We start from the raw sequence: 26,240 nt of genomic DNA, 5'->3' as shown, positions 1-26,240 counted from the left end.
ATATGTAAAATAAAACTTCATGGCTACCATTTTCTCATTCTATAGACTTTATATTAGAAAAACATTATTGAAAGATGAAATAATCAAATTTTGTAAAAGGAAAAATTGGATATCCTAACCCAAAAAATCATAATCAAGCATGCGATTGTGTTGATTTGTCATTGGAGAGATATTGAGAAAAATGAAAAAGAGTTGCATCAAAATATCTTTTAGACTAAATTATACTATTAGTCACTAAATTATGGATAAATTTTCATTTTGATCACTTAATTAAAAAAGTTATAATTTGATCATTAAATTATTTGAAAGTTTTCATTTAAGTCACTAAATTATTCGAAAATTTTTATTTAAATCACTGGGCTATTAAGTTTTTTTTTAAAAGTTTCGTCAGCAAGCTTCAAGCAACGATTTGACGATCGGTACGATGATCAGTATCCATTAATGAGTAGAAGAACATACCTTAGATCCAAGTCGATCTGACTATTAGTATTGAAGATAAAAAAAAAAGCTATTTGAATTTTAGTTCGCAAATTCGTGATGTCTAAAATTGTTTCATGAAAAAAAAATATAGAAAAGAATGAGAAAAAGAACTTTTCATTGGTGCAAGCAATGCGAACCGAAAAAGCCATATGGCATTTATTTTATCAGTTCAATGACTTAAACTAAAACTTTTAAATAATTTAGTGGCCAAATTGTAACTTTTTTTAGTTAAGTGACTAAAACGAAAACCTGCCCATTATTTAGTGACTAACGATGTAGTTTACCCTATTTTTCTTATAGTTAACTCTCTCTTCTTCTTTTTTTTTCAATTTGTGAAAGAAATAATGTGAAAACTATATATTTCAAAGTTGATTATTATTATTCATAAATGGCATATTCACGATACGAACTGAAAAAATTATAAAAAGTAATATAAAAATTAAATTAAACTTTAGTTGAAGTAATATTTTAAAACACTAAAAATTACGATGTCTTATATTCAAATATATTATATATTTTAAATTTTTATAATTTCACAATTAAATTAAAATTTAATTGAAGAATATGTGTAAATCGAGGAGCTAATTGTTTTAGAAATTTGTAAGAGAAGGCACAATAACATTAGATCATCTCACACCTAAGAGATAATATTAAACCTACTTCGACTTCAATTATTTACACATCTATAGATGTGAGAAAATCATTATAAAACATTAAAAATATAGAGAGAGACAGCATAAAACATTCAATAAAATAAAATTAATTAGATTAAATTATTATTTATAAGTCAAAAATTCTATTTGAAAAACTATACTTATAACAATTAAAAATTTTCCAATTGAGTTGAAACATAAATAAAATAACTTTCAATTAGATTTTTCTTAATATTTAACAATTTTCTCATCCACCCAAATTTCATAAATAAATTGATGATAAAAATTTTGTAAATCGAATTTGTTCAATAAAAAATCGATTAAATCAAATAACGATGATCCAACCAATATTATAAAATTAAGAAATAGTTGAACCAAAAAATCAATAAAACCAAATAAAAATTAATTAAAACCCATTTGTAATGAATTTAAACTAATTTAAATATTTAATAATATTATTATTTATAAAATGAATGATTATAAATTAATAATCGTTGTTACATCTAATTATTCTTGAACTATAGCTTTTAAAAATACGACTTATTATCAACTAATGAATAATATTTGTATTACTTTAGTCTTTATATGTACCGTTCGATTTTATTTTTTGTTCATTTATATGTGCCATTGAATTTAAGAGTAGTAGTTTTAGTGCATTTATTTATAATTAATGGAACCATGGTTTCAAAATATCAATTCAACGGTCGAATTGCCTTAATTGGATCTATACTGTTCAATTTAAAAGGGAACCAGTAATGAATAAATCTATAATGCCACGTCATTAAATTCAGATATTTATTGCGGGACCTCCTACAACAAAAAATATTTAAAATTTTAAGGTACTACTATATGCTGTGTTGTTCTCTTCGTCTTAAGTGTTAGATTGTTTTGTATCCGTATTTATTTATTGAAATATAATTTTTAGAATTGGATCTGTGATTAAACTGTTGATATAATTTATTTTAATTAGATCATCAATTTGTTTTAATTAAAGAAAATATTGAAAATTTAAAATTTTAATAATTTAGTTTAATCAATTTAATTGCTAGTTTAACGGTTTTATCACGATCCAACCGATTCGAATGATTTATAATTTAATCGGTTCAATTCTTTTGTCGGAGCAATATGCTAATTAATCTTATTCAGAGCAGTTTAATTTATTTGTAGTTTAATGCGGTTACATTTATTTCTATTCTAATAAATAACACTCTTTTACATAAATAAATAAATAAATTAAAGGGTAAACTCGAGTTTTTTGAATCGATTAAAATTGAAGTTTACAGATATAAACAAATAAAAATATTGCCAAAAATTCCAATACTTAATAATATTTCTATGCTTAATTTTATTATTTTAGTGGTAAATAACCGCAAGTGACATGTTGATTCCGAGTTTTATTATTTTAGTAAGTATTCTTTTTGCAATATATTGCTGAAAATTAAGAAAAGATATTAATTTAATTTGGATGATTAAAAATAAAAATATTGAATTAAGTCATTTGGGTTATAATATGAATTATTAAGATAGGATGAATTTAGTTACATTATTTGAAAAAGAAAAAAGATTAAAATCAGATTTTCATGATTAGACCAATCGACAATTGATGGAATGCTCGTCCTAGTTGTCATCATCATATGAGAAATTTGATTTTTTATTTTCTCTGATTGGACTAAAAACATGGTTGGTTGTCCTCATGAATTAACGAATATATGTAGCTTGGTTGGATTTTATTTCGCCTTTTTTAATAATTATTTTGCATTCCCGTTAATTTATCTAACCAGCCCTTTTACTCCACGCAATGTATTTGTTATGTATAGTCTAAATATATTTATTTTAATTTTACTCACCCATCTTATATAAAATTCAACACCTACTATTTTGCCTATGTACTGCGATAGAAAAAGATTTGATAATTTTAAATATAATATGAAAACATATAAAAAATATACGTAAACATGACAAAAAATAATATGAATATACAACACTAAAATAGAGAAATATAAAATTGTTTTATTTTAAAAATTCCATAAATAGTAACAGCAAATATCGTTAAGTCTAATATGAAGGGTTAAATGATCTCTTTATGATAATGAAGTTACCCAAACTCAAGTCCATCAAATTGAAGAGAAATCATATTGTTATTTTGCATCTTAAAAATGCTATTTTTTTAAATATTAAATGTAAAGCAACAAATATTTCACAATCAAACGGACTGGAAATATAACAAATTTGAGAGTGACAGCAGCACTACCCTCTAAAAAGAAAATGAAAAAAAAAAAAGTAAAATAAAATTGGAAAAAAGGAGGCTATAAATAATGAGCACTGAGCAGTTGGATCTTCTTCAGTGGTGCTTTTGCCAACAAAGATATACGCATTATTATTTACCCTTTTCTTTCTATTTTTCTCTTTTGCTTTCTTTTAAGTTTTAAGCCCAGCAGAAGTCAACAACAACACTGGTTTTTTTTTTTTTTTCTTTCTCAAAGTAATTAGCCCATTTAACACAGTAAAAGCAAGCTTTTATTACAGGAACAAAAACATGTTTGCAGGAGATCAGAATGGTTTACAAGGTGACCCAAGGTTGAAGGCCATTTCTGAAGCCATTAGAGTTGTGCCTCACTTCCCAAAACCAGGTTGTTGTTTTTTTCTCTTCCTCAGCTTTTTCAATCTTTTGTTTCTTTTAAGCAAAATTTTTGTAAAGCTGGTGCCTTTTTGGGGGTAGTAAAATGTTGCACTTTTTCTTGGTTATATATTTTATGTTCAGGAATTATGTTCCAAGACATAACAACACTGTTACTTGATCACAAGGCTTTCAAAGATACTGTCGACATCTTTGTTGATCGTTACAGAGATATGGGTATATCTGTTGTTGCTGGTATCCTCTCTCTCTCTCTCTCTCTGTTTGTTTTTAAATTTCCCTTCTCATGAGATCTATCAGTGATTTTGTGTCATGCATAATTTGTAGTAAGTAAAATTTCGAAACATTCTTACATTCCTATTAATTTTCTATAAATTAACTATTTTATTCCATATTTTAATTATTTTCTTAATTATGCAAACAGACTTTCTTTTTCTTTGTTTATATATAGTATAATTTTGAGTGCTTTTGTCCTCTCTCTTCATAGGGGTGGATTAATTGCAGAGAAAATTTTAAGTCAAGTTGGGTTCTTTTTATTCATTATTATCATGCAAAAGTTGAAATGCACTGCTAGTTTTGAATAGGTTATTATTATGACATTTTTTCCTTTACTTTTCCTATTTAATTTAATAGTATATATAAGTGGGTAGGGTTGATTTCCTTATCCTGAAATCTTATTGTTTTTATTTTCTTGGTTTATAATAATTATTTTTTATATTAGAATTGTGTGACTAATGTGGTTTCATCCAAATCCTATGACTGAGATTTGTGGATGCTTATGTCATGGTTGAATGTCAAATTGGTTTTAACACGTCTAACCCGATAATACTCAACTTTTTCTTTTTTCATCTAAAAATATATTATAAGATGTTGAGGTATATAAAGTATTGAAGGTAGTACTATGATTGCTTATAACTTTGTTCACATGGTGAATTGACTTTGTAGGTGTTGAAGCAAGAGGATTTATGTTTGGCCCCTCCATTGCACTGGCTATTGGTGCCAAGTTTGTTCCCTTACGTAAACCTAGAAAGTTGCCAGGTATAGGACTATTGCCCCGATGTACCGATGGTGCTTTATTTTTTATACTATCAGTAAATCAAATAATACATCATGTAAAATGAAGTTTATTTTTAAAAATTTTATAAGATATGTCATCAACACTTTCTATACACTGTTAATTCATTAAATATAAATCCTAATATATACACACTAGCAATGAATATGGTTTCTAGCTTTTCACTTTGATTGATTACTAGTTCTTTGGATTTTGACTTCAAATAGAAAAGCTTTGAATTTTGGATGAAATGAAGGAGAATTATGATATGCTTGTCCGGTAGAAAAGAGCGAATAGTTATGTTGATCCAATTTTTCAATTTTCTTGAAATAATTTTGTTTGATATTCGTGTTTGATGCATATTCGACACGTGTATGGGATGGAAAACATCTTGAGATTCTAAAATTACCAAAGAGAACTTTAAAACCTTGGGAAGGGGAAATGGGAAATGCTTAGTAAATTTGGTCTTAGGAACATACGTACTGCCTGCATAAATTTCCAAACTGCAACTCTTGTCTCTGGTCAATGGGTGCAATGGCACTATGTAACCATTTGATTAAAGAATGTCATCCCATATTGTCAGCCAAGCCATAGATAGTTAACCGAGTACATACCAATCAATTTAAGCTCTTCTAAAAGTATTTGACACTAGGAGAGGTGATCTCCGAATCATACGTACTTGAATACGGCAAGGATTGTCTAGAGATGCACGTCGGAGCTGTTCAACCCGGGGAACGTGCCTTAGTTATCGACGATTTGGTGGCTACAGGGGGTACCCTTTCTGCTGCAATACGCCTACTAGGTAATATCTGTAGTTCATCCCAACCATCTACTTGAAACTTCCATGGCTGAAATCTCTGCTTTCTGACTGATGTTTTACTAGAACGAGCCGGGGCTCATGTGGTTGAATGTGCATGCGTTGTTGGCCTGCGTGAGGTTAAGGTAATGTATATGATACCTGTCACATGTTGCCTGAACTCTTCATTCTTCCTAAACTACTCATATCCAGCACGTGTTCGATATACATTTTGATATGTTGGTTAAAACTTAGTATGTGTATGTTTTGCAGGGACAACATGGACTAAATGGAAAGCCATTGTATATACTTGTGGAGCCACGGCAGCAGATTAATTGTTCTGCACCTTCTGGTATCAAGTTAATTGTCACCTGCAATAAGTTCCACTAGTTTGAGTCCAACACGTATTAAAATTTAAAAAAAATTAAATATATTCGTATTCGAGACTCGGGTGCATAAACATTGTTTGAATGATTGATTCACAATCCCAATAATTGAGCTTTTATATATTAATGCTCTACTGTCTTTTCTACAAGAAATAATGCATTGTACAATCTCAAGATATTGCGGTCTCATCATGAAGTCAACTCCTAGCAAGCCCAAGCAACTTGACCATGCTTTTTTCTTCTTTTTTTCCTTTGTCTATGTCAAACACTCGTATGCTTATGGCTTTTTTTTAAGTACCATTCTGTTACACTTTGTTGGTTTTCTTTTCACTTAAAAAGACTTGATTCGTTTGTTAAAATGTCTCAACGAGATGTTTCTAGTTCGGGATGTAGAATGTTGCTCTTAACTTTTTTACTTCAATTTAAACTGTCTCATAATCGGATATCAGTATAATTTTATACTCGTATCCAACACTCAATTCATAACTGATCATATGTTGTGGTTTTAGAACGATGTACAGAGTGTGTCTCTCCCCAGCGAGAGCTCATCAATATATATATATTTTCGTTTTGCAGTTAATGGAGTTGAAACATGCAGACACGACGATCTGATTCTGGGAGCAAGCTTTGGTTCCCCACTCAATCCCACTTCAAAAAGTGATTAGTGTTTTTTTTTGGGGCGGGGTTAACCTTTGGTTGTAATTTGTAATCCTCTTTGCCGTGAAAGATGTTCATCTGTACTTCTTTTTGAGGATCTTTTACTTTTGCTTTTCATGTAAGTTTTTAATCCATCTATTTATATTTTTGTGGCATTTCAGTACCTGGTCCGTTGTTTACCCAATTTTATCATAAATATTTTCTATTAACGCTTTTGTGCTTCGTATTGTTTTTTTTTTCAATTATATAAATAGAAGGAAATTTTAAATTAGTAAATGTGTTGCATTAGTTCTCTTTAGACTACACTTTTTCGCATACTTTTACCATAATTTCTTTTCACTCTTAAATTAAAAAAAATGTGTATATGTGTATTCGAGTCCATGCCTTTCTAGTTTTTTAAATAATAACGGTGGAAATTAAATAATTTTAATTTTATAATATTAAAATTAAAGAGTTAAATAAAAGTTATAGTTTTCAAAGTAAACTCAAATGTTTTATATTTTAATAAAAGGAAAATTTGTAAATAGATTTAGGTGTAATATCTATCCAATAAAGTATACTAAAAAAATTAACAAATTTATTTTTAAAAATCAATTATACTTACAAAGCAATTAATAGTATCATTAAAATAAAATAAAAATGGCAGCATCTAGAGTTGGACGGAATTAAAATTGAGTATAGTTTTGATTATTTTAAAAACAAGTTTAAAGTAGATGAATTGATATTTAATTTCAAATTAAATCGAAATAAAATTATACTAAAATATAGTCGAGATTGCGCGGGGAAAATACCACCTCATCCCAACTCACTGCCTTCTCCGGTGGACACATTAATTATCAGCTAAACAATAGGCCGATTAATTATCAGCTCGCAAGACATGCTTATTAGAAATAATAAAATCTAAGTCTGAAAGAAAACGCTGAATATTAGCAAATCATATGATCAAAGTTATGAAGATACCCGATTACTTCCCTTCTATCACTCTTATTCAAAGCAATGCTCGAGAATATATTTTCCAAATACTTAGATTAGCTAAAACGTAAATTAGAAGCATTCTATTTTAAGGAAGTCCTTCAAATTCATTTTTCAAACAATACAATAACATTTTTCTGAAGTGCAAACCAGGAGAATCGATCACCATTGTTCAAAGTTTGGGTCTAAGAGGCTGACATCTCCAATGCGTGGATTCCCTCTCAAATAAGCCCGACAATTAATCAACCCATGGCACTCCCATAGTAAAAATGCCATAAACATCTTATACTCAAAACGCTTAATGGTGTAAAAAATATTCAAATTATAATATATTTAATAATAATTATGTTTAAATATGATTAAATTATTTATTATTGATATTAATAATCTTATTAAAATTTAAATAACAATAACAATAATAATTTACCAAAACAAATTTCTGCTAATTATTAAGAATTTTATTAAATTATATATTTTAATTATAATATATTTAATAATAATTATGTTTAAATATGATTAAAATATTTATTATTGATCTTATTAAAATTTAAATAACAATAACAATAATCATTTACTAAAACAAATTTATGCTAAGGGTATTCTAATCATTTTAGTTTTTTCCATTATGCTATTACACCTCTATTCCATTCAACCAAACACAAGATTACTATTACGCCTCTATTCCATTACATTCAACCAAACAGTTGATTTGCTATTACACCTCTAATCCAATACACCTCCAATCCAATACACCTCTAATCCAATACAGCGAACCAAACGCACCCTAAATATTCTTATATGAATTTTCTAAAATCATAATATATAATACTATAAAATATAATTTAACATAATTATTATTAAATATAATTTAATAAAAATATATAATTTAATAAAATTCTTAATATTAAATATTCTTATATGAATTTAATAAAATCATAATATATAATACTATATAATATAATTTAAAATAATTATTATTAAATATAATTTAATAAAATATATAATTTAATAAAATTCTTAATATTAAATATTCTTATATGAATTTAATAAAATCATAATATATAATACTATATAATATAGATTAATAATGTAGATACTTGCTAAGAAAACATGGATTAAACAAATGTCATGCATAGGCTTCTTCCAAAAAATTTTCTATGAACAATCATATAGGCATAAAGCAACCATGGTAAACTATGAAAAAAAAAAGATCTATATGTTATCAAGCAGCAAATCTGTGTTTGTAATTACTAATATGTATTCAAAATAATAATGTATTTTCCATTTGTCAAAATTTGTGGTAAAGATCTAAGTTCTGCTCTAACACCTCCACCTCCACCTCAAACTCAAATCTTTCTTCTTTTCCAACCCTCTAAACCCCACCCCACTATAAAGATTATTTCTGCAACGTAAAGAATCAAAGACAAATCAGTTTCCGATGTGAAGAAGAAACTGTAAACTTCAAGTTAGGTGAGAAATCCTTCTTAGCTCAGTATCAGCAAATTTTATGACATTCTGCCTTACCACAAGCCAATAGCCTTCCACCAGATGCCTCCTACTCCAAGCCAGATTATAATATTCACCACCGATATCAGGAAACCATATCCCCACCATTTTGCTAGTGGTACATAGCCCGCCCCATAGAATACAGGTGCGGATCCAATTCCATAATGAGTAATGCCTCCCATTAGGTTGGAGAGGAATGATAGAACAAGGGCTCCCTAATACGATGGAGTGCCCAAAGCAGTAGCCACAGACAAGAAGGCTGTAAACATGGCACCAATATGAGCAGCTCCACTGGCAAAGAAGTAATGCAGTAGAAATAGAGAAGAACCAGAATGCCAAATGACATTTGCCATGAAAGACCTAATCCACCTACGACCTGTAAAAATGAGCAGATCATTGACATGAAAGGCAATTCCAAACATCTGAATTTTTAATTTCCATCAGACCCGTGCTACAAGCTTCGTAAAAAAGGTTCCTAGTGTGATTGCCAAAGCAGAAGCATTGAATACAACAGTGTCAGAACAACTTAGCCTAAAAGAAAAGGAACATCCTAGGGCATTGTTTAATAAGACTCAAATGGACACGCCAAAGTAGTATGAAAATATTAATAGAACATGAAAACAGAACTAGAGAGAGCCAAATAATCATACTGACTAGATCTATATATTACAATGTAGAGCACAAGTATTTCAATAGTTTGCATTATTTAAGACAAGATATAAATAGGCAATGGTATTCTGGTTTTCCTTTCTATTTTCCTTTTGAGAAAACATGTGATTCCAACTATTTCCAGAAAAAGCAAAGCACCGCATGTAGATTATGGTGATGGCTCTTTGGTGATTCCATAAAAAGTTTTAGTAAAATTGGACATGGCAGATAGAAAATAAGACGAAAGTACAAGGAAAACAGGACAAACCTTAACAACGGTTTGACTAAACCATGAGATGAGACCATATTTGTTCAAATACCCAGCCATAGCGATGAGTTCTGCATGCATATTCAAGAGAAGTTGAATGAGTTAGTAGCTCATAAGAAATAAAAGTAGAGTCGCTCAAAAGAAATGTCTCATCCATACATAGAGCAAAAGAAAGGGAGGCAGAGAAAATAAGGCACTTCGCCATAGTTTTTAAGTTTAGAAATGTATTACAAATAAATGGAAACAAGCAAACATAAAATCAAATCTAGTCACTTAAATTACAATAAAACAGATGGGAATTATGAGTATAATCATATGACTAGATATTGCAAAATGACAAAAATAAAAGTATGGTACAATAAGCAAAAGTTGAAACCTAATTTTAAACATCAAATATTTTGTCTCATATCCAACACATTAGCACAACGGATTAACAAAAGGCATTAGCTTTCCATTTTGCACTATCACACATTTTCCATAGAGGGAAAAAGAATAGGGGAAATTTCAGAACTTGATTGTAACTAAAAAGCATTCCAACATTTGTTATCCCCGTTACATATGAAGAATATAGAACAAGTGCAAGTGACCATAAATAGCTATGCATTTCAATGCATTTCAATGCCCAATTAGATAACCAACAATAAAAAGCCCATGTTTGACTAAAATTGAGAACCACTGCCATATAAGGATATCTGCACAATCAAGAAACAAATTGCCAAGATAATGAGAAATTTCTTAAGAGGGGCCATTCAAATATTTCTGTTTCAGTAATGAATGTTCACCATTTTAAATGCAACAGTGGAATACTAGAATATTTTAAACACAAACTTGGGCTCACAAGTGAAACATCATAAGTTTAGGTTTTAGGTGGCTTGTTGCTTAGCAAGTGAAGCACCAAAAGAGGCATCAATGTGGATCACAATCTTTTAGAATTACTTTCTTCTAACCAGAAAAAAAAGGTCTTTCTACTGATAAATCACACAAAATCCTCAATATCACCAGCAACATTCTACATTAAGATCATCTTAACCACATTCCCAGTTGAATTCTCCTTCACAATACATACCAAAAGCTTCAAGAATTACTGCTAAAAGAGCAGCCAATATCTTGATTATCATCTGTTAAGGAAGCATACAAATCTATTAAAAAAGGAAACCAACAACAAAAAAAAATTAAGTATTTCATTTTCTTCAAGCTAAAGAGAACTTACATATTGAACAATGCTGAACTTGACAACTTGGTAAAACCATCGACCAAGTTTCCATGGTTTTAGGACATATTTCATAGGAAATGAGTGCTTAATAGTTCCTTTTTCACAACTGTGTCCCAATAGTGGAGTTTTAGAATTTGCACGTCCCAGTCTTCTCATGAAAGCAATTGTCCTCTCTTCCCCACCTTAAAGCAGAAATTGAAGGAAATATTCCAAAAAGAAAATAAATTTTCTCAACATCAGCCACAACTATAAACAATATTAACGCCGAAAAATGAAGAGCATTAGAAAATAAAAGGGAGAAGAACAACGCAAAATGAAAATAAACATAATTTAGGTTGAAGATTCACCTTCTCCCTCTGGTTGATCGAGAAGCACGATCCAGGAAAAAGGAAGAAACAACAAGAAATAAGAAACTCTTCCACCAGAATCCAAACCTCTCAAAATCCCAAACTCTCTGTTTCAATTTCTAAGAGAGAAAAACTACAAGAAATACTAAAATTAAAGCTACGTCAACAATGGAATCATAATATAGAAAATTAAATATCTGAATTAAGTAAAAAGAGAGAGAAAAATCTAAATGAGAGACAAATAAGGGGACAATGTTGAAGACAATGTTGAAAAATCTAAAGGAGAGAAAAATTAAAACAGAGAAAGCCGAAGACAATGTTGAAGCAAAGATTCATACCTGAAATCGGCCTCCGATGAAGACAATGTTGAGGATTTGTTATGGAAGCAGAAGAAATGAGGACAGAGCAATACCGATGGAAGAAGAAGCAGAAATCTATGAGGGCAAAAAAAGAAACGAAAATAAGAAATGGGTAAGGATTCTCAAATCGGTGCTGGAGGGGGGTATTAGCTATTACGGGACCGGGTGTATTAGGGAAGGAACAGATTTGGGACGTAATGGGAATACAACCAACCAAACAACAGATTAAGGGAGGATTAAGTGGGGCCCCAACCAAACATGGTGTTAATATTAAGTTTTTTTCTAATGATATGTGAAGTTTTTTTTTTTTGAAACAAAAGAGAATTCCTATGGTACATTCTTATACATGATCCATATTCTTAAGTAAAAGCCTTTGTGAATTACATTAATGATTATGCTTTTATTCATAATATACCTGGAAATATATTTAATATTAATTATTTCAAATTATATTTTATAGTATCATATATTATGATTTTAATAAATTCATATAAGAATATTGATTATTAAGAATTTTATTAAATTATATATTTTAATTATAATATATTTAATAATAATTATGTTTAAATATGATTAAATTATTTATTATTGATATTAATAATCTTATTAAAATTTAAATAACAATAACAATAATAATTTACCAAAACAAATTTCTGCTAATTATTAAGAATTTTATTAAATTATATATTTTAATTATAATATATTTAATAATAATTATGTTTAAATATGATTAAATTATTTATTATTGATATTAATAATCTTATTAAAATTTAAATAACAATAACAATAATAATTTACCAAAACAAATTTTTGCTAATTATTAAGAATTTTATTAAATTATATATTTTAATTAAAATATATTTAATAATAATTATGTTTAAATATGATTAAAATATTTATTATTGATCTTATTAAAATTTAAATAACAATAACAATAATCATTTACTAAAACAAATTTATGCTAAGGGTATTCTAGTCATTTTAGTTTTTTCCATTATGCTATTACACCTCTATTCCATTCAACCAAACACAAGATTACTATTACGCCTCTATTCCATTACATTCAACCAAACAGTTGATTTGCTATTACACCTCTAATCCAATACACCTCTAATCCAATACACCTCCAATTCAATACACCTCTAATCCAATTAAGCGAACCAAACGTACCCTTAATGTTTTTAAGTTAAAGCCACCACATGTCTCAACCATGGCGTGACATGTGGCACAAAATGATAAAAAAATAAAATTATAAAAGTTATTAAATTTTAATAAAAGAATATAAAAATATTAAAAATTATAAAAAATAGAAAATATATAGAAATGTAGAAAAAATTTATAAAATTTTATAAATTCGTAATAAAATTATAAAAATATAAAGAAATATAAAAATTATCGTATCAATGAAGTATTTTATAATTTTTTTATATTTTTATATTTTATCATTTTTCACCACATGTTACCTTGTTGCAACACGTTATGATTTTAACTGAAAAAATTTTAGGGTCGTTAACTTTAACGATCAACGGTTAAAGTAAATGGTTAAAAGTCCTTTTTGATGCATTTTATAATTTTTTATATGATTTTTATAAAATTTTACAATATTTTTTCAAAATTTAAATTTTTTTATTAAAATTTAATAAATTTTTTTTATATTTTTTGCCACATGTCATGCTGTGAGTGTGATATGTGTTGACTTTAATTGAAAAAAATTAGGGACAATTAACTTTAATGATCAACTGTTAAAGTTAACAGTTAAAGGGTCTTTTTGATACATTTTGACAATTGAGTGCAAAAAAAAAAGGGCTTAATTGCTTTTTTTGAAAAACTTTGAGGGCATTTTTAATGCATTTTAGAGTTCAAGTACTCAATTGAGTGCCAAAAAAAAAAAACCATGACTTAATTATTTTTTTGAAAAAGTTTGAAGGTATTTTTAATACATTTTGAAAGTTCAATTACGTGCAAAAAAAATAGATGCTTAATTATTATTATTTTTTTAAAAGTTTGAGGGTTTTTTAAACCCTTAAGCCTACTAAAAAATACCATATAATCAACCTGACAGTCGAGAAATTATTTTATAGACCATTTTCATCACATCATTCGTGATCCCGACCAATTAAAAGAAGACACATCATATTGAGTTTATAAGTTTAGTCCAAATGTACATATGATGTGAAAAAAATATTATTTACTATGTTTTAATTGAAGCGAGACCATGAATAATATGTAGAAAAAGGCCTATAAAATAATTTTTTCTAACAAAAATTGATTTTTATGCATTAAATTAAAAAGTAAACTAATATTTTTATTAAAATTTTTATTAATTTTATTGTTAAAAATTATTTTTGTAGATAAACATAAAATCCAGGAGACATATAAGTTGTAACTACCTGATTAATCTTTCAATCAAATCAATAAAATGTAATAATGCTACCTGTACTCCCACATTCACGTCCCCTATCCCAGAATTAAGGAATTCAAATTTTGCGGTACTCTCATTTTTTCTTTCGTTGAATTTGGCTATGAATAATTTCATTAGTGTCACCATCACTAAATGAGAGCCATTGATAATATGTGTTCGTCCTTGAAGATTTGACTCACACCACCCCGCAGTTCCATTATCCTCCCAAGCAGCCGCCGGCTCCCATGTTTCAATAATCGTAATAAAAGAATAATATAACAAAGAACATAACGGTCGCTATATAAGACGGAAAGAGATCCCACAAATGAGAAAACCCAAAGCTCAAAGGCAAATCCTTTGAAAAAGAATCCACAACCAAACAGTATAGTCACTTCCAAACCCAAAGTTTTCCCCCTAAATGAGAGAGAGAGGGGCTGTGCGGCAGTGTGCGGGAGTAGGAGATCGTTCTTGGAGGATATCCCGTCGATGCTATCGGCTTCTGTCTCCTAGAAGCTCCGGCATTGCTCGCCTTCATCTCCTTAGTCTGCTGAAATTAGCCACACCTTTCTTTCATAATGGCTAAAATTGCCCAAAAGCCTCCTCATTGGATTCTTGAAGAGACGTTTATTTCTCTCATACAATCATGTAAGACCTTAAAACATCTCCTCCAAATCCAAACGCAAATATTCACTCGTGGCTTTGACCAAAACCGTTATATTACTCCAAGATTTACGACGGCATGTGTCCAACTGAAGCAAATGGGCATTGCACAGAAATTGTTTGATAGAAATCCTGACCCAAACACAGCTCTATGGAATTCAATGATTAAAGGGTATGCAGAAAATGGGTTTTATAAGAAAGTTATACTCTCGTTTAGTCAAATGAAAAACATATCTTTTTCTGCACCCAATTGCTATACTTTTCCTATTGTTCTTAAATCCTGTTTGAAGTGTAATGCTTTAAGAGAAGGCGAGGAGGTGCACTGTGTTGTGATAAAGAGTGGTTTTAAAGGAAACCCTTTCGTGGAAACTTCGTTAATGGAGATGTATTCAGGTTGTAGACTGATAGGAGCAGCTTATAGAATATTTAATGAAATGGTTGACAGGAATATTGTTGCTTGGACTTCAATGATTAATGGGTTTATCTTTTGTCATGATTTAGTTAAGGCAAGGTGTCTTTTTGATTTGGCGCCTCAGCGTGATATTGTGTTGTGGAATACTATGGTTTCGGGTTATATTGGGGTGGGGGAAATGGTGGAAGCAAGGAAGCTTTTTGATCAGATGCCTAAAAAGGATGTAATGTCGTGGAATACAATTTTGCAGGGCTATGCAATTAATGGGGATGTTGAGGCTTGTGAGAGGTTGTTTGAAGAGATTCCTGAGAAGAATGCTTTCTCGTGGAATGGACTGATAGGAGGGTATGTAAGGAATGGGTTTTTCTTGGAGGTTTTGGATGCTTTCAAGATGATGCTAATAGATGGTAATGTTCTTCCTAATGATGTTACACTTGTAACTGTGTTAACTGCATGTGCTAGATTAGGAGCTTTGGATTTGGGTAAGTGGGTTCATGTTTATGCAGAGAACAATGGATATAAAGGAAATGTTTATGTTGGGAATGCGTTAATTGATTTGTATGCAAAATGTGGGATGATAAAGGATGCGGTTGATGTGTTCAAAAGCATGAGCAAGAAGGATTTGATAAGTTGGAACACAATAATTGGGGGCTTAGCAATGCATGGGCGTGGAGCTGATGCTTTAGATCTCTTTTGTCAAATGAAGAATAGTGGAATCATTCCAGATGGAATTACCTTCATAGGTGTTCTGTGTGCATGTACGCATATGGGTTTAGTTGAAGATGGCCTTTCATATTTCCAGTCTATGGTAGAGGATTACTCAATTGAACCTCAAATTGAGCAATATGGTTGTATGGTTGACCTTCTAGCCCGAGCTGGTCTTTTATTACAGGCTCTGGATTTTGTGAAGAAGATGCCTATGGAGGCTGATGCTGTTATTTGGGCTGCCTTACTTGGAGCATCTCGTGTTTACAGAAATGTTGAAGTTGCTGAATTAGCTCTTGAACAGCTTGATAAACTTGAGCCAAAAAATCCTGCTAATTTTGTCACACTTGCAAACATATATGGGGATCTTGGTAGGTGGAAAGACGTGGCAAGATTAAAAGTTGCAATGCGAGATACTGGTTATAAAAAAGTACCTGGATGTAGCTCAATTGAGGTTAATGACTGTGTAGTTGAGTTTTACTCCTTAGATGAGAGCCACCCTGAAACAAAGGAAATATATGGAGCCTTGAGGGGATTGACTAAACTATGTAGATCATGTGGATATATACCACATGTTCAAGAGTTTGGATATGGGGACTGAGGTGAAAAGAGATATTGCTGAATCTAGGAGATTCATGACATATTTCAACGGTCGAGTTATAATCCAATCGCTTTCAACCAATGTGTCTCAAGCGGTCTTTTTCAAAATTGATTGTTAAAAGATTCATTAGCATCTATATAAGAAGTTCTGGAATCTAGAATAAACTGGGTTCATGGAAAGGTTAATGCACTATGCCTGCAACTGTGTTGTCAGGGGTGCAACGCAGTCGTGGTGCTAGAATCCTTATATTGCCTCAGGCGCGAGTTACAGAAAAAGCACTAGCTTGAGTGAAGTAAACTGCAGTATAAAGCATAAGACATATATAAACTCCAAAGTGTGGTTTAGTTTATCTACAAAACATGCAATGTTTTTATTAGTCAATGTATGGTTCCTTATGGTCCATCTATATATATGTATAAAGCATAAGACATACACTAAGCTCTAAAGTGTGGTCTAATTTATCTACAAAACGTGCAATGTTTTTATTAGTCAATATGTACGGTTCCTTATGGTCCATCTATAATTGTATACTCAAATATTGAAAAGTAGAGAGCACTTCTTCAATCCAACATTCAATTCAGGCTCGTTCGTGATATGCAAATTAATATGAAGAAGTTCATCTATCTCAATGACCTAGCTGCCGGTCATAGCAAGCACAAAATCACCCAAGAGGTTGTTCGGCTTCAAATAGGAAATCATGCATTTTTGTGAGCCGTCATTTGGGCGTATTTCTTCTTTTCCTTGTGTATCCTTCTGACCACTGAATTGTGAGTTACAAGATGGTGATTGTTGGAAACTTCATCTTATTGCTTATCTTTCTGAATAGGCATGCGTGATTTGTCTGGATTCATGGACAAAATTCATGAAGTTGTTCCTATGGATCAACAGCCTGAGTTTCTCCATATGCTTTCAGAACAGAACTTTATCTTAAGGTTTATGTATGAGCAACTTTAGACCATACTAAAAATGGGTCGATTTGGGCAGGTTTCTTTGAATCTTTGTCGGTTTCTGCTGCATTTTCCTTCGAGTAAAGTTGAAGACTCTTGTTTTAATGGTTGTGCCTTGTACTGATTTTGCCATATTGCGTGCAACTTATGGCATGTTCATTTATTTGAAAGCTAATGATGTAATGTTCAATTTTGGTTGGTTTATACCCCCTTAGACTTTAGGAGAAACATTGATAAAAAAATATTATATTGTGCTAGCTATTATATTATATTGGCAAGTTTGATAACAGGCTTATTGCTCCATAGATGACATCTTAGTTTAAACTATAAATATTATTTGCAAGAGAAATAGAATTATCAGTACTTTGGTATTATGATAAGAAGCTTGTCTAATAATTGATGACTAAGCTTGGATGCAAGATCAGCACACATTGCTGCCTTGTATTTGATCAGGATGCACTTGTACATTCCAATAAGCTGAAGGTGACATGTCTCCCTCAAAAAATAGGTTTAAATTCTTTCTGCATTTACATTGACTTGCTTGGTCACTAGTTTTTTTTAAGTATATTTACATCAGGGCTCATAGTTTAAGGGTTTGGATGGTAATTTAATTTGGTTGCTTTTCGGCAGGTTTTCTCAATGCTTCCAGGATTTAGCGCTAGACTAATGCCAAAAGGTAATGAAGAAAGAAAGCCAGGTGAAGATCAAGCACTACATAACCATGATGGACTCGAAGACGAGTGAAGGCAATTACATTCCTGCTTTATTCAATTCTTGAGGAATGTTATTTTAAAAGGATCACTACTTTTTCCTATGGCTTTGACTGTTTAACATGCCGCAGAGTTGGATAGTTCAAATCCAAAGCTCATCAATGTGTCAAGGATGATGCAGATAGCATGGGGATGTGGTCGTATTCAAGAGGTAATGGAGATGGGAGTACAAGTGGCTAGCCAAGCTATGGAGCAAGATGAAGGGGCTTGAAATTCCTAAGGGGAAAATTGAGTTCCTTGTCGTGCAACAAGGATGCTCAGCACAGGAGCAAGGCCCTCCCTCCCAAGATCAGGGGAATGGGAGGCTTGCAGAACTTGATGAAGCAAATGGGTCCAGCCAAAGACATGATGGGGATGTTTGGAGGTGGGGACGAGTAATTTTACACTCAATCAGATAGCCTACTTATAAAATTCATTCGGCTGCCACGGCTGGACAACCTGGTGAAGACTGAAAGCGTGTGCAGGCTAATGCATTTTGGTTAACTTCCCCCCCCCCCCCCCTCTATTTTTGTATATATTTAGATAAATGAAATGGTGGATTCAAAACTAAAATGAGTTTTGAAGTGGGGAAAGCTAGGTCTATATCATGTACCCAAGTAATGAATTTGACTCGGTTGCAAAGATCCTGGGTAAATGTTAATATAATCAAACAATTTATTAGTGAAAAAACGAGATTAGCAGTGGAAAAAAACAATTTAAGTACTTTGTTTTGGTATGAGATTGGAAGTTCTATGGCCAAGACAAGTTAATCAAATGCTTAATTAAAAATTAAAAAAGCAGCGAATGAAAACTAAGAATAAATACATCTTAAATAGCCCAAATAACCAACAAGCACCAGTGGTCTAGTGGTAGAATAGTACCCTGCCACGGTACAGACCCGGGTTCGATTCCCGGCTGGTGCAGCCATAGAAGCTGTGATGACGGTTGCGCTAATCGGGATGGTAGGGTCTATCCCATCTGTCTGATTTTCCGACGAGACAAAGCGCTTCTGAGCTTCAATTTTCTGATTTTTATTGAACAACTCGATTGTTAGAACATTCAATCTCCTCCTAATTTTCCAATCCTTGGGGAGTATAAAAACTGGTGACAACTTACACTTATAAGAGCTCACATGTTAAATGAAAAGCTCATTTCACCATTAATTTTTTTAAAATAAAAAACAGGTGGCAATTACATGAAAGCACTCTAACACGCATCTTCTAAGATCTAGGGTCTCAAAAATATTTTATAAACGACCCTCCACAAGATTAAGCTTCCTCAATATCTGGTCTAATGCTTGAACTGTATCTTTGTAACGAACTTCCGATTTTCGGCCTTCCTCAACCACCTGCATAATGCATTTGTACAGATGATCATACCTATGAACTGGGTTATTAATATCAATACCACCATTGCTGTGATTCAGAACATAACTCCGCTTAATATCTTTTCTCCATCGTGATACAACGTACTGAGGCGGGATCTCCTCAATGCCATTTTGGTGAAGAACGCTAAGTGCATGCCGACACAAATATCCTTTGAAATTAAACAAACCGCAAACACAAAGCACCTCCATTTCGGTTGCGTTGTACAAAACCTCGAAATCCCTACACTCCCTTCTGTTTCCATCTACTTCGATTTGTTCCCTTACCATGTATGTAATTACTTCTCCCTCGCCATTTATTTGTCTCGTGCAAAAGCATGAGTACATTCCCTCCACCTCTCTTTCAAACTTCCTTAAGATATTGTTTGTGTACAGTTTTGCAAGCTGCAACTCGAAGTAACATCTTGATTGTAGCATAAAACCTGAATTTCTTGATTCCATATCTGCCAAAACTTCAAGCTGATGATTTGCCTGTAGAGCTTGATCATACTTGTCTAAAAATTCCTTCAAAGAAGTATGTTTATCGAGATAGCCATCGAAAAATGACTCCACAACCTCATTTGGCCGAGTTAGAAGCATTCCTGCAAGAAATATCTCCTTCAAATAAACGGGAACCCATTGTCTGCGATCTTCATATAACATTTGAAGCCAAACGTGATTCCTGAGTCTGTAATGGTGGATCATATCTTCCCAAGTCGCTTCGAACTCCTCAGGCCTTAGAGAGTAATAAACTGCATTATTTAATGCCATTCTAATTGATTCATATTCATACAGTCCACCAAGTTTCTCTGGAACCTTTTGCATTATACGTGGCAAACACAGACAATGAAAAGCCCTTGGAAAAACATCAGCGACAGCGGCTTGCAGGGTTCTGCATTGATCAGTGATGATGACCTGTGGAGGGCGCCCTAACATGCATGTAAGCCATGCCCTAAACAGCCATGTACATGCTTCGATAGTATCACCAGCAAGTAAACCACAACCCAACAACACAGATTGTCCGTGATGATTCACTCCAATAAATGAAACCAGTGGAACTTGATATTTGTCTGTTAAGCATATAGTGTCAACCGCAACTACATCACCAAAGTAACCATAAGCAACTCTTGACCTTGTATTGCTCCAGAATAAGTTCCTCAAACATCCTTTCTCGTTGAGATCCACCACATAAAAGAAATTTGGATCAATCAATTGCAAGTGGCTAAAATAATTATGAATAGCTTGTGCATCTCCATCTTTAAGCCTTAATTGACTGGTTTGGTTATGACTACTCCGGAATTCTCCACTACTGACTTCCACACTTCCATTTCCTTCAACATCAATAACCACTGTTCGAAAAAGTCTAACTTTTTGAACTTCTTCTGCGCTGTCCAAATGCAGTGCTCTTTTGGTTCCAATACCTAATTGCTTATGAGACTTGTAGAATTTTCCACTTACGGCGCTGATCAAATGGTTATGGTCAAGCTCAACTTCTATGATTCTCCACCGTTTGTTTTCCATCAACCTGAATTTTATCATCGCAGGGCATCCGGTTCTCGTTTCGGGTCTGGGCCGGTTTGCTTCACTCTTCTTCTTGAATCCTGCACTACTGCAGCTTAGTTTGCCTCTGTATCTTTCTTTGGTCTTCCGGTACCACGTATTGCTTACTCTAACACCAAATCCTTGTTCCTTGGCATAACAATTGTAAAAGTAATATACATCCTCGTATGAATCAAATTCCATTCCGACAACAGGAGGCAGCGGATTCTCTCCTTGAATTACACCACTTTGACTAATACATTTGGCCATTCCACAGTCTCCTTCAATCTCAAATTCATCAGCATCAGCATCATCATCAACAACCGGATCGGTATTAAGAGAAACTCCATCCATCTGTAACAAAAGTACATCAAATATCCACAAATCAATAAAATGATAAGCAACATGAAGCAAGCTAGATTCTAAATACAAACAGAATCATGGATACCAACTACCAAGACAAAATCGGGGTTCAGCTAGAGAGCAATGTATACAACATGAGGGGTATTCACCACATCAATTACATGAATTATGTATTACACCGTGCAGTGTTTCAACAGATAACAAAAGGACATTTCCATCATCAAACCCCCAAACAGCGGATTTGAACTCTTCTTTTTGCAAATCAACAAGGATCTTATTGAATAATCAGGGGTTCGTATATATTACTCAATAAAGAAGAAAAGAGTAATTACCTAGGCATAAAAACACGGAATAATGAGATTAAGCCCAGTAGCAATTTTTCCTTTTCTTTCAAATACTTCGCCATCTATTTTAACGATTACTTTATGCTTTTGAAATCCTCCATTAACAATGAAACTAAGAGATGCGATGTAAAGAGCAATAACTCAGTGTAGGTACCCTTTGCAAAGAGAAGTTCAAATTAATTAAAAAACAGGGTGATATTTAAACTTGAATTCTTAATTAAGATCAAAGCCAGAATAACCCAAAATTAGAGAGAAAGAAGTAAATGAGTTGATCTTATTCAAAGCATAGATGACAGTCTAGTTCAGCTCAAAAACCTTTAAAAAACTTAGAAAAATTCATAAAAAAAAAAGAGAGGATTACCATAAGAATTGATTCAAGAACTGATCTTTCAAAGTCTTGAGAACAGAGTGAAGAAAAATTAGTTCAACCCTTTTTCCTAACGAGATCAATGGAGAACATAAGGATTTTGTTTTTATGTCGATAAAGACTTCATTAGGTATAATTGCTTTTTCAAAGACCCTAATGCTTTATTAATTTTATAAGGGCCTGCCTTTATCGTTCTTCTTTCAGAGAGGTCCTTCAAATCTTTGGATATTTATGAAAAATGTTGGTAATTGATTAAAGTAGACAATTAGGTAGCATTTGGTACTTTCCCATGTTATGATTCTAATGGAATGTAATTCTTTGAAATGTGATTCACTTGAATGTGATTGTCAAGAAAATTATTTTGCAATGTTTAATATATATTGGAAGGTATTGAATAAAATCCTAAGTTCTAGGAAAGTAACTATATCATATCAAACGCTTTAGGATTGGGAGTGACGAATTTGAAGTATTTACTTCATCTGCTTAATTGTGTAATGGTTGAGTAAAAATACAAAATAATTATAAATAGTTTAATTTGCTTTGATATTTTATTTAGATTTATTTAAAAATCGAAGTATTTATTTAATTTGATGAGTTTGATTATAAATACAATCACTATATTCATATAATTACGATTAGAATCAAATTATTATGATACACAAATAAATTGAGAATCCTCACTTGCATTAATGAACATAATGAAACTTGAACTTAAACATTTAATATCTTAAGCCTTGGATCTCGGGGATCTGATAGAAGATATTGACAAGTTTTTACTTGGTGGGTTGCTTTTTTACTACAAACGTGACCAATTTGTGGCATCCACAGAGGTGTTTATTATTGATTTTGGGGAAAAGTGGTACCCCTTTCTATTCTAGTATGAGATGGATTTGGATAGGATTATTGACGAAGCTCTTTAAACTTTTAATAATCATTTATTGATTTTTTATCGTTCACAAAATAAATAGATTTTAAATTTCTCTATACTTCACATATTTTTGGATTTAAATTCATGATTTGTCGCATGATTTCTGAAATATGCGCAATTGGTGCTCGTAATTTTGTTGATTATGATGCGAAGTCAATTTCAAGTGGTGCTCGTAATTTTGTGTATGTCCGGGTTTGAGTAGACATTCGCGCTCCATTGAGGAGAAGGAAAAATATTGTGTTGTCTGCGGAAACCAGTCTATGCGCGATATCAATATAAGCAGTTTACTTTGTTCTGCTACATATGTGGTAGGCTCGACCATGGATGAAGTTTCTGTCCTAATCCAATCATCCTAGAGGAGGAGATGAAGATGGATAAATTTACTTTGAAATAGGAGTCTAGTATTTTATACAAATTTATTTTTTATTTGTGAATAAATAATTTAAGCCCATTTAGATGTTTATTTTATATGCTTACAAATTAAAATGTTTTTTCTTCCGGTGGTGGATAATGTTATTTGAATTAGATCAGATCGAGAGAATTTATTTAAAGAGGGATTTTTTATTAATTTTTAATCAGACTAATTGAATCGGTCAAATTGGTGAATCAATGACCTCACTGATTTGATCACCGATCCCATTTAAAAAACATCGGCAATGGACGATTATTTTTCTAAGACCAAGTTTGAGAAGTTTGTGCGGTTGGTAACTCTGGGCCATTTTCAGAGCTTTCCAATTGAAATGGGTGTGTTTAATGAATGACTGATTTTTAGATTGGAAATTAGCTCTCCTATATTTGCAGGCTACTCAGTATTGCATTGATGAGCACGCCACTTTTCTATTGGAATTGGTATGTACCGATATTGATTTATTTCAACTTATAATTATGAATTTATCGATTTTTCAAAATTAATATATGCATATTTTAATAATTTAAAATATTAAATGAATGATATTAAATACAAATTAAATATAAATATGTTTATTAATTATATAAAATACTAATCAATAAAATCCAAAATAAAAATCTATCAGCCAATAAATCCAAATTTAAGAAGAAGAAAAATATCATGTATTAAACAACAATATAATCCACAACATTTGCCCATTCAATATTAACATACATATCAAAGGTTGAAAGAGATGTTTAAAATTAAGCCAGAGGGTGAAATATTAAGGATTTAGGCATTCAAATTCTTTTCCTCTTGTGATACAAGAAGGTAAAAGGGTGAGTGAGTTTATTTTATTATATTTTAGTTTTATAGTTTGAATTTTAAAGTTTATCCAATTAAGTATAGGTTTTTTATTGGTTGAGCAAGTGTTAACATTTCAAATTTTCAAATAAAGCAAACTATAAAAATAATATCTTTTAATATTACATATTCCATCAAGTATGATCGAATTGATCGGTGCGAAATAAAATTTTTACCAATGCAAAAAATTCATTTGATATCTTATTTTAATATTAAAACAATATGACTAAAACAATCAAAATCGGTGCGGAATTGATCACCGTAAATAAAATGTCTTTTGATTTAGGACTGTACAATCTTGTTGAGTATTTGTTATTGAATCGAATTTCTTTCATTTGTTGCCATATATTTCCATAAACACCACATCAAATCCACTTTTTTTCTCCTAATAAGTTGGTTTCAAACCTCTTTAAATATTAACGTATTAGTATATGTTTATAGAGTTTGTGTTGTATTAATAACTCAAATGTCTTGATTTGAGAATAAAAAATAGTAAATTTTGAGAATCAAAATAATTACAATAAAATTTGAGAGAAAATAAATATTAGAATGGATAAAAATAAACATTGGGAATAAAAAAAATAAAGTGAAAAAATCAAAACTATCCAAATAGGTAATAAAATTTTATGTAATTAGTGAAAAAAATTATAAAGTTAAAACATATATTTAAAATAATACATTTTAATATAGAGATGCTGAGATTTTCATTATTTTCAAGACTATTTAAAAAAATACTTTTTAAGTATATGTATTTTCTATTAATTTTATTTATATTTATGATATCTTAAAAATTCAATAATTATGGATGAGATAACTTTTATCGTATAAAAACATGTTATTGTTATTGTCAAAAATGTAAAACGGCCTTTTATAAGAATAAATGCTATATGATTAATCAATTCCACTTGTCGAAAATATTTACAGTTTATTACTCGAATAATAATTAGAAATACAAAAAAAAAAAAGAAAAATCATTAGTAATTTTTAATATAGCATGAAAAATATTAAAGGGTAATATAATGTAAAATGATTGATTAATCATCTCATCAATTTACATAAATCCCGTTCATTTACGAGGAAATAAATCAACCTGCCTATAAAAAGGTTTTAACCACCCAAGATAATGATAACTTAATTCTAACATGAGCAATAATAGAAATTAATCATTTGTACCTAATAATGCATGTTTTTTATTTTATGTCTAAAAAGTACAGGCTTTTGTATAAAATACAAGTTCTTTTTCAAAATCATATTTAAATAATTTAATAAAAATGTTTCTTCGTCACAATATTATAATATCAAATTAAAGTCAATTTAAGACCAGGGACGAAATTAGAAATTCTTTTAGGGATTGAAATTAAATTATATTTTTACGATAGAAAATATAATTTCACTATTTTAATACGATATCTTTATAATTTTAAAGGGTTAAATCAATTTTTTATATTCTAAGAGGCCAAAGTGTAATTTTACTTTTATTAAAAATTTTAAATTAACTATATGAAAATTTTTAATTTTAAGGAGCCAAGCTGTTAGCCCCTAATTTTCCCACTGTTTAAGATATTTTTAATATAAAATTTTAACTTTTATACAATTGTATTTATTGAAACTATAAATTAATATTACACAAAAAAG

General features: G+C 30.9%; 4 protein-coding genes, 2 non-coding genes and 1 pseudogene across 11 annotated transcripts; 5 read left to right on the top strand and 2 right to left on the bottom strand.

The window, feature by feature from the left end:
- The first annotated feature begins 3,467 nt into the window (after positions 1-3,467).
- LOC105770344 (adenine phosphoribosyltransferase 5) lies at positions 3,468-6,870 on the top strand. 3 transcript variants are annotated; one of them, XM_052630341.1, is made up of 8 exons: positions 3,491-3,589; positions 3,680-3,763; positions 3,895-4,005; positions 4,714-4,806; positions 5,475-5,624; positions 5,706-5,764; positions 5,892-5,970; positions 6,581-6,870. In XM_052630341.1, the coding sequence occupies exons 3-8, from the start codon at positions 3,900-3,902 to the stop codon at positions 6,667-6,669; spliced, it is 576 nt and encodes a 191-aa protein (XP_052486301.1). In that variant the 5' UTR covers positions 3,491-3,589; positions 3,680-3,763; positions 3,895-3,899; the 3' UTR covers positions 6,670-6,870. The 3 variants fall into 3 exon arrangements, with proteins under 3 accessions (XP_052486302.1, XP_012446962.1, XP_052486301.1); XM_012591508.2 differs by having other exon boundaries at positions 3,474-3,763; XM_052630342.1 differs by lacking the exons at positions 5,475-5,624; positions 5,706-5,764; positions 5,892-5,970 and having other exon boundaries at positions 3,468-3,763.
- A 1,980-nt stretch (positions 6,871-8,850) lies between these two features.
- Positions 8,851-12,194, bottom strand: LOC105778348 (protein LAZ1 homolog 1-like). 3 transcript variants are annotated; one of them, XM_052630344.1, is made up of 6 exons: positions 11,954-12,194; positions 11,616-11,760; positions 11,266-11,450; positions 11,122-11,173; positions 10,056-10,126; positions 8,851-9,515 (listed from the first exon to the last, which is right to left on the bottom strand). In XM_052630344.1, exons 3-6 carry the CDS (start codon positions 11,422-11,424, stop codon positions 9,321-9,323), a joined length of 477 nt encoding a protein of 158 aa, XP_052486304.1. In that variant the 5' UTR covers positions 11,425-11,450; positions 11,616-11,760; positions 11,954-12,194; the 3' UTR covers positions 8,851-9,320. The 3 variants fall into 3 exon arrangements, 2 of the variants coding, with proteins under 2 accessions (XP_052486304.1, XP_052486305.1); XM_052630345.1 differs by having other exon boundaries at positions 11,616-11,748; XR_008195793.1 differs by lacking the exon at positions 11,122-11,173 and having other exon boundaries at positions 11,954-12,176.
- Positions 12,195-14,568: 2,374 nt separating this feature from the next.
- LOC105768019 (pentatricopeptide repeat-containing protein At3g29230) lies at positions 14,569-17,246 on the top strand. Its single transcript, XM_012587708.2, has one exon. The coding sequence runs from the start codon at positions 14,951-14,953 to the stop codon at positions 16,751-16,753; it is 1,803 nt and encodes a 600-aa protein (XP_012443162.1). The 5' UTR covers positions 14,569-14,950; the 3' UTR covers positions 16,754-17,246.
- Positions 17,247-17,581: 335 nt separating this feature from the next.
- On the top strand, positions 17,582-19,091 carry LOC128041358 (signal recognition particle 54 kDa protein 3-like; annotated as a pseudogene).
- A 210-nt stretch (positions 19,092-19,301) lies between these two features.
- Positions 19,302-19,372, top strand: TRNAG-GCC (transfer RNA glycine (anticodon GCC)). Its single transcript has one exon. It is a non-coding gene; the product is annotated as a tRNA-Gly (tRNA).
- A 7-nt stretch (positions 19,373-19,379) lies between these two features.
- Positions 19,380-19,466, top strand: LOC128041501 (small nucleolar RNA snoR114). Its single transcript, XR_008196520.1, has one exon. It is a non-coding gene; the product is annotated as a small nucleolar RNA snoR114 (small nucleolar RNA).
- Positions 19,467-19,584: 118 nt separating this feature from the next.
- Positions 19,585-22,562, bottom strand: LOC105768018 (protein FAR1-RELATED SEQUENCE 6). 2 transcript variants are annotated; one of them, XM_012587703.2, is made up of 2 exons: positions 22,420-22,562; positions 19,585-21,705 (listed from the first exon to the last, which is right to left on the bottom strand). In XM_012587703.2, the coding sequence occupies exons 1-2, from the start codon at positions 22,420-22,422 to the stop codon at positions 19,696-19,698; spliced, it is 2,013 nt and encodes a 670-aa protein (XP_012443157.1). In that variant the 5' UTR covers positions 22,423-22,562; the 3' UTR covers positions 19,585-19,695. The 2 variants fall into 2 exon arrangements, with proteins under 2 accessions (XP_012443157.1, XP_052486299.1); XM_052630339.1 differs by lacking the exon at positions 22,420-22,562 and adding an exon at positions 22,047-22,291.
- Between the last annotated feature and the right edge of the window lie 3,678 nt (positions 22,563-26,240).

The sequence above is a fragment of the Gossypium raimondii genome, chromosome 5 (genome assembly GCF_025698545.1).
Source record: "Gossypium raimondii isolate GPD5lz chromosome 5, ASM2569854v1, whole genome shotgun sequence".
Classification (NCBI taxonomy): Eukaryota; Viridiplantae; Streptophyta; class Magnoliopsida; order Malvales; family Malvaceae; genus Gossypium; species Gossypium raimondii.
Note: the sequence above shows the minus strand (reverse complement) of the source record. Positions and strands in the feature narration are given on the sequence as shown.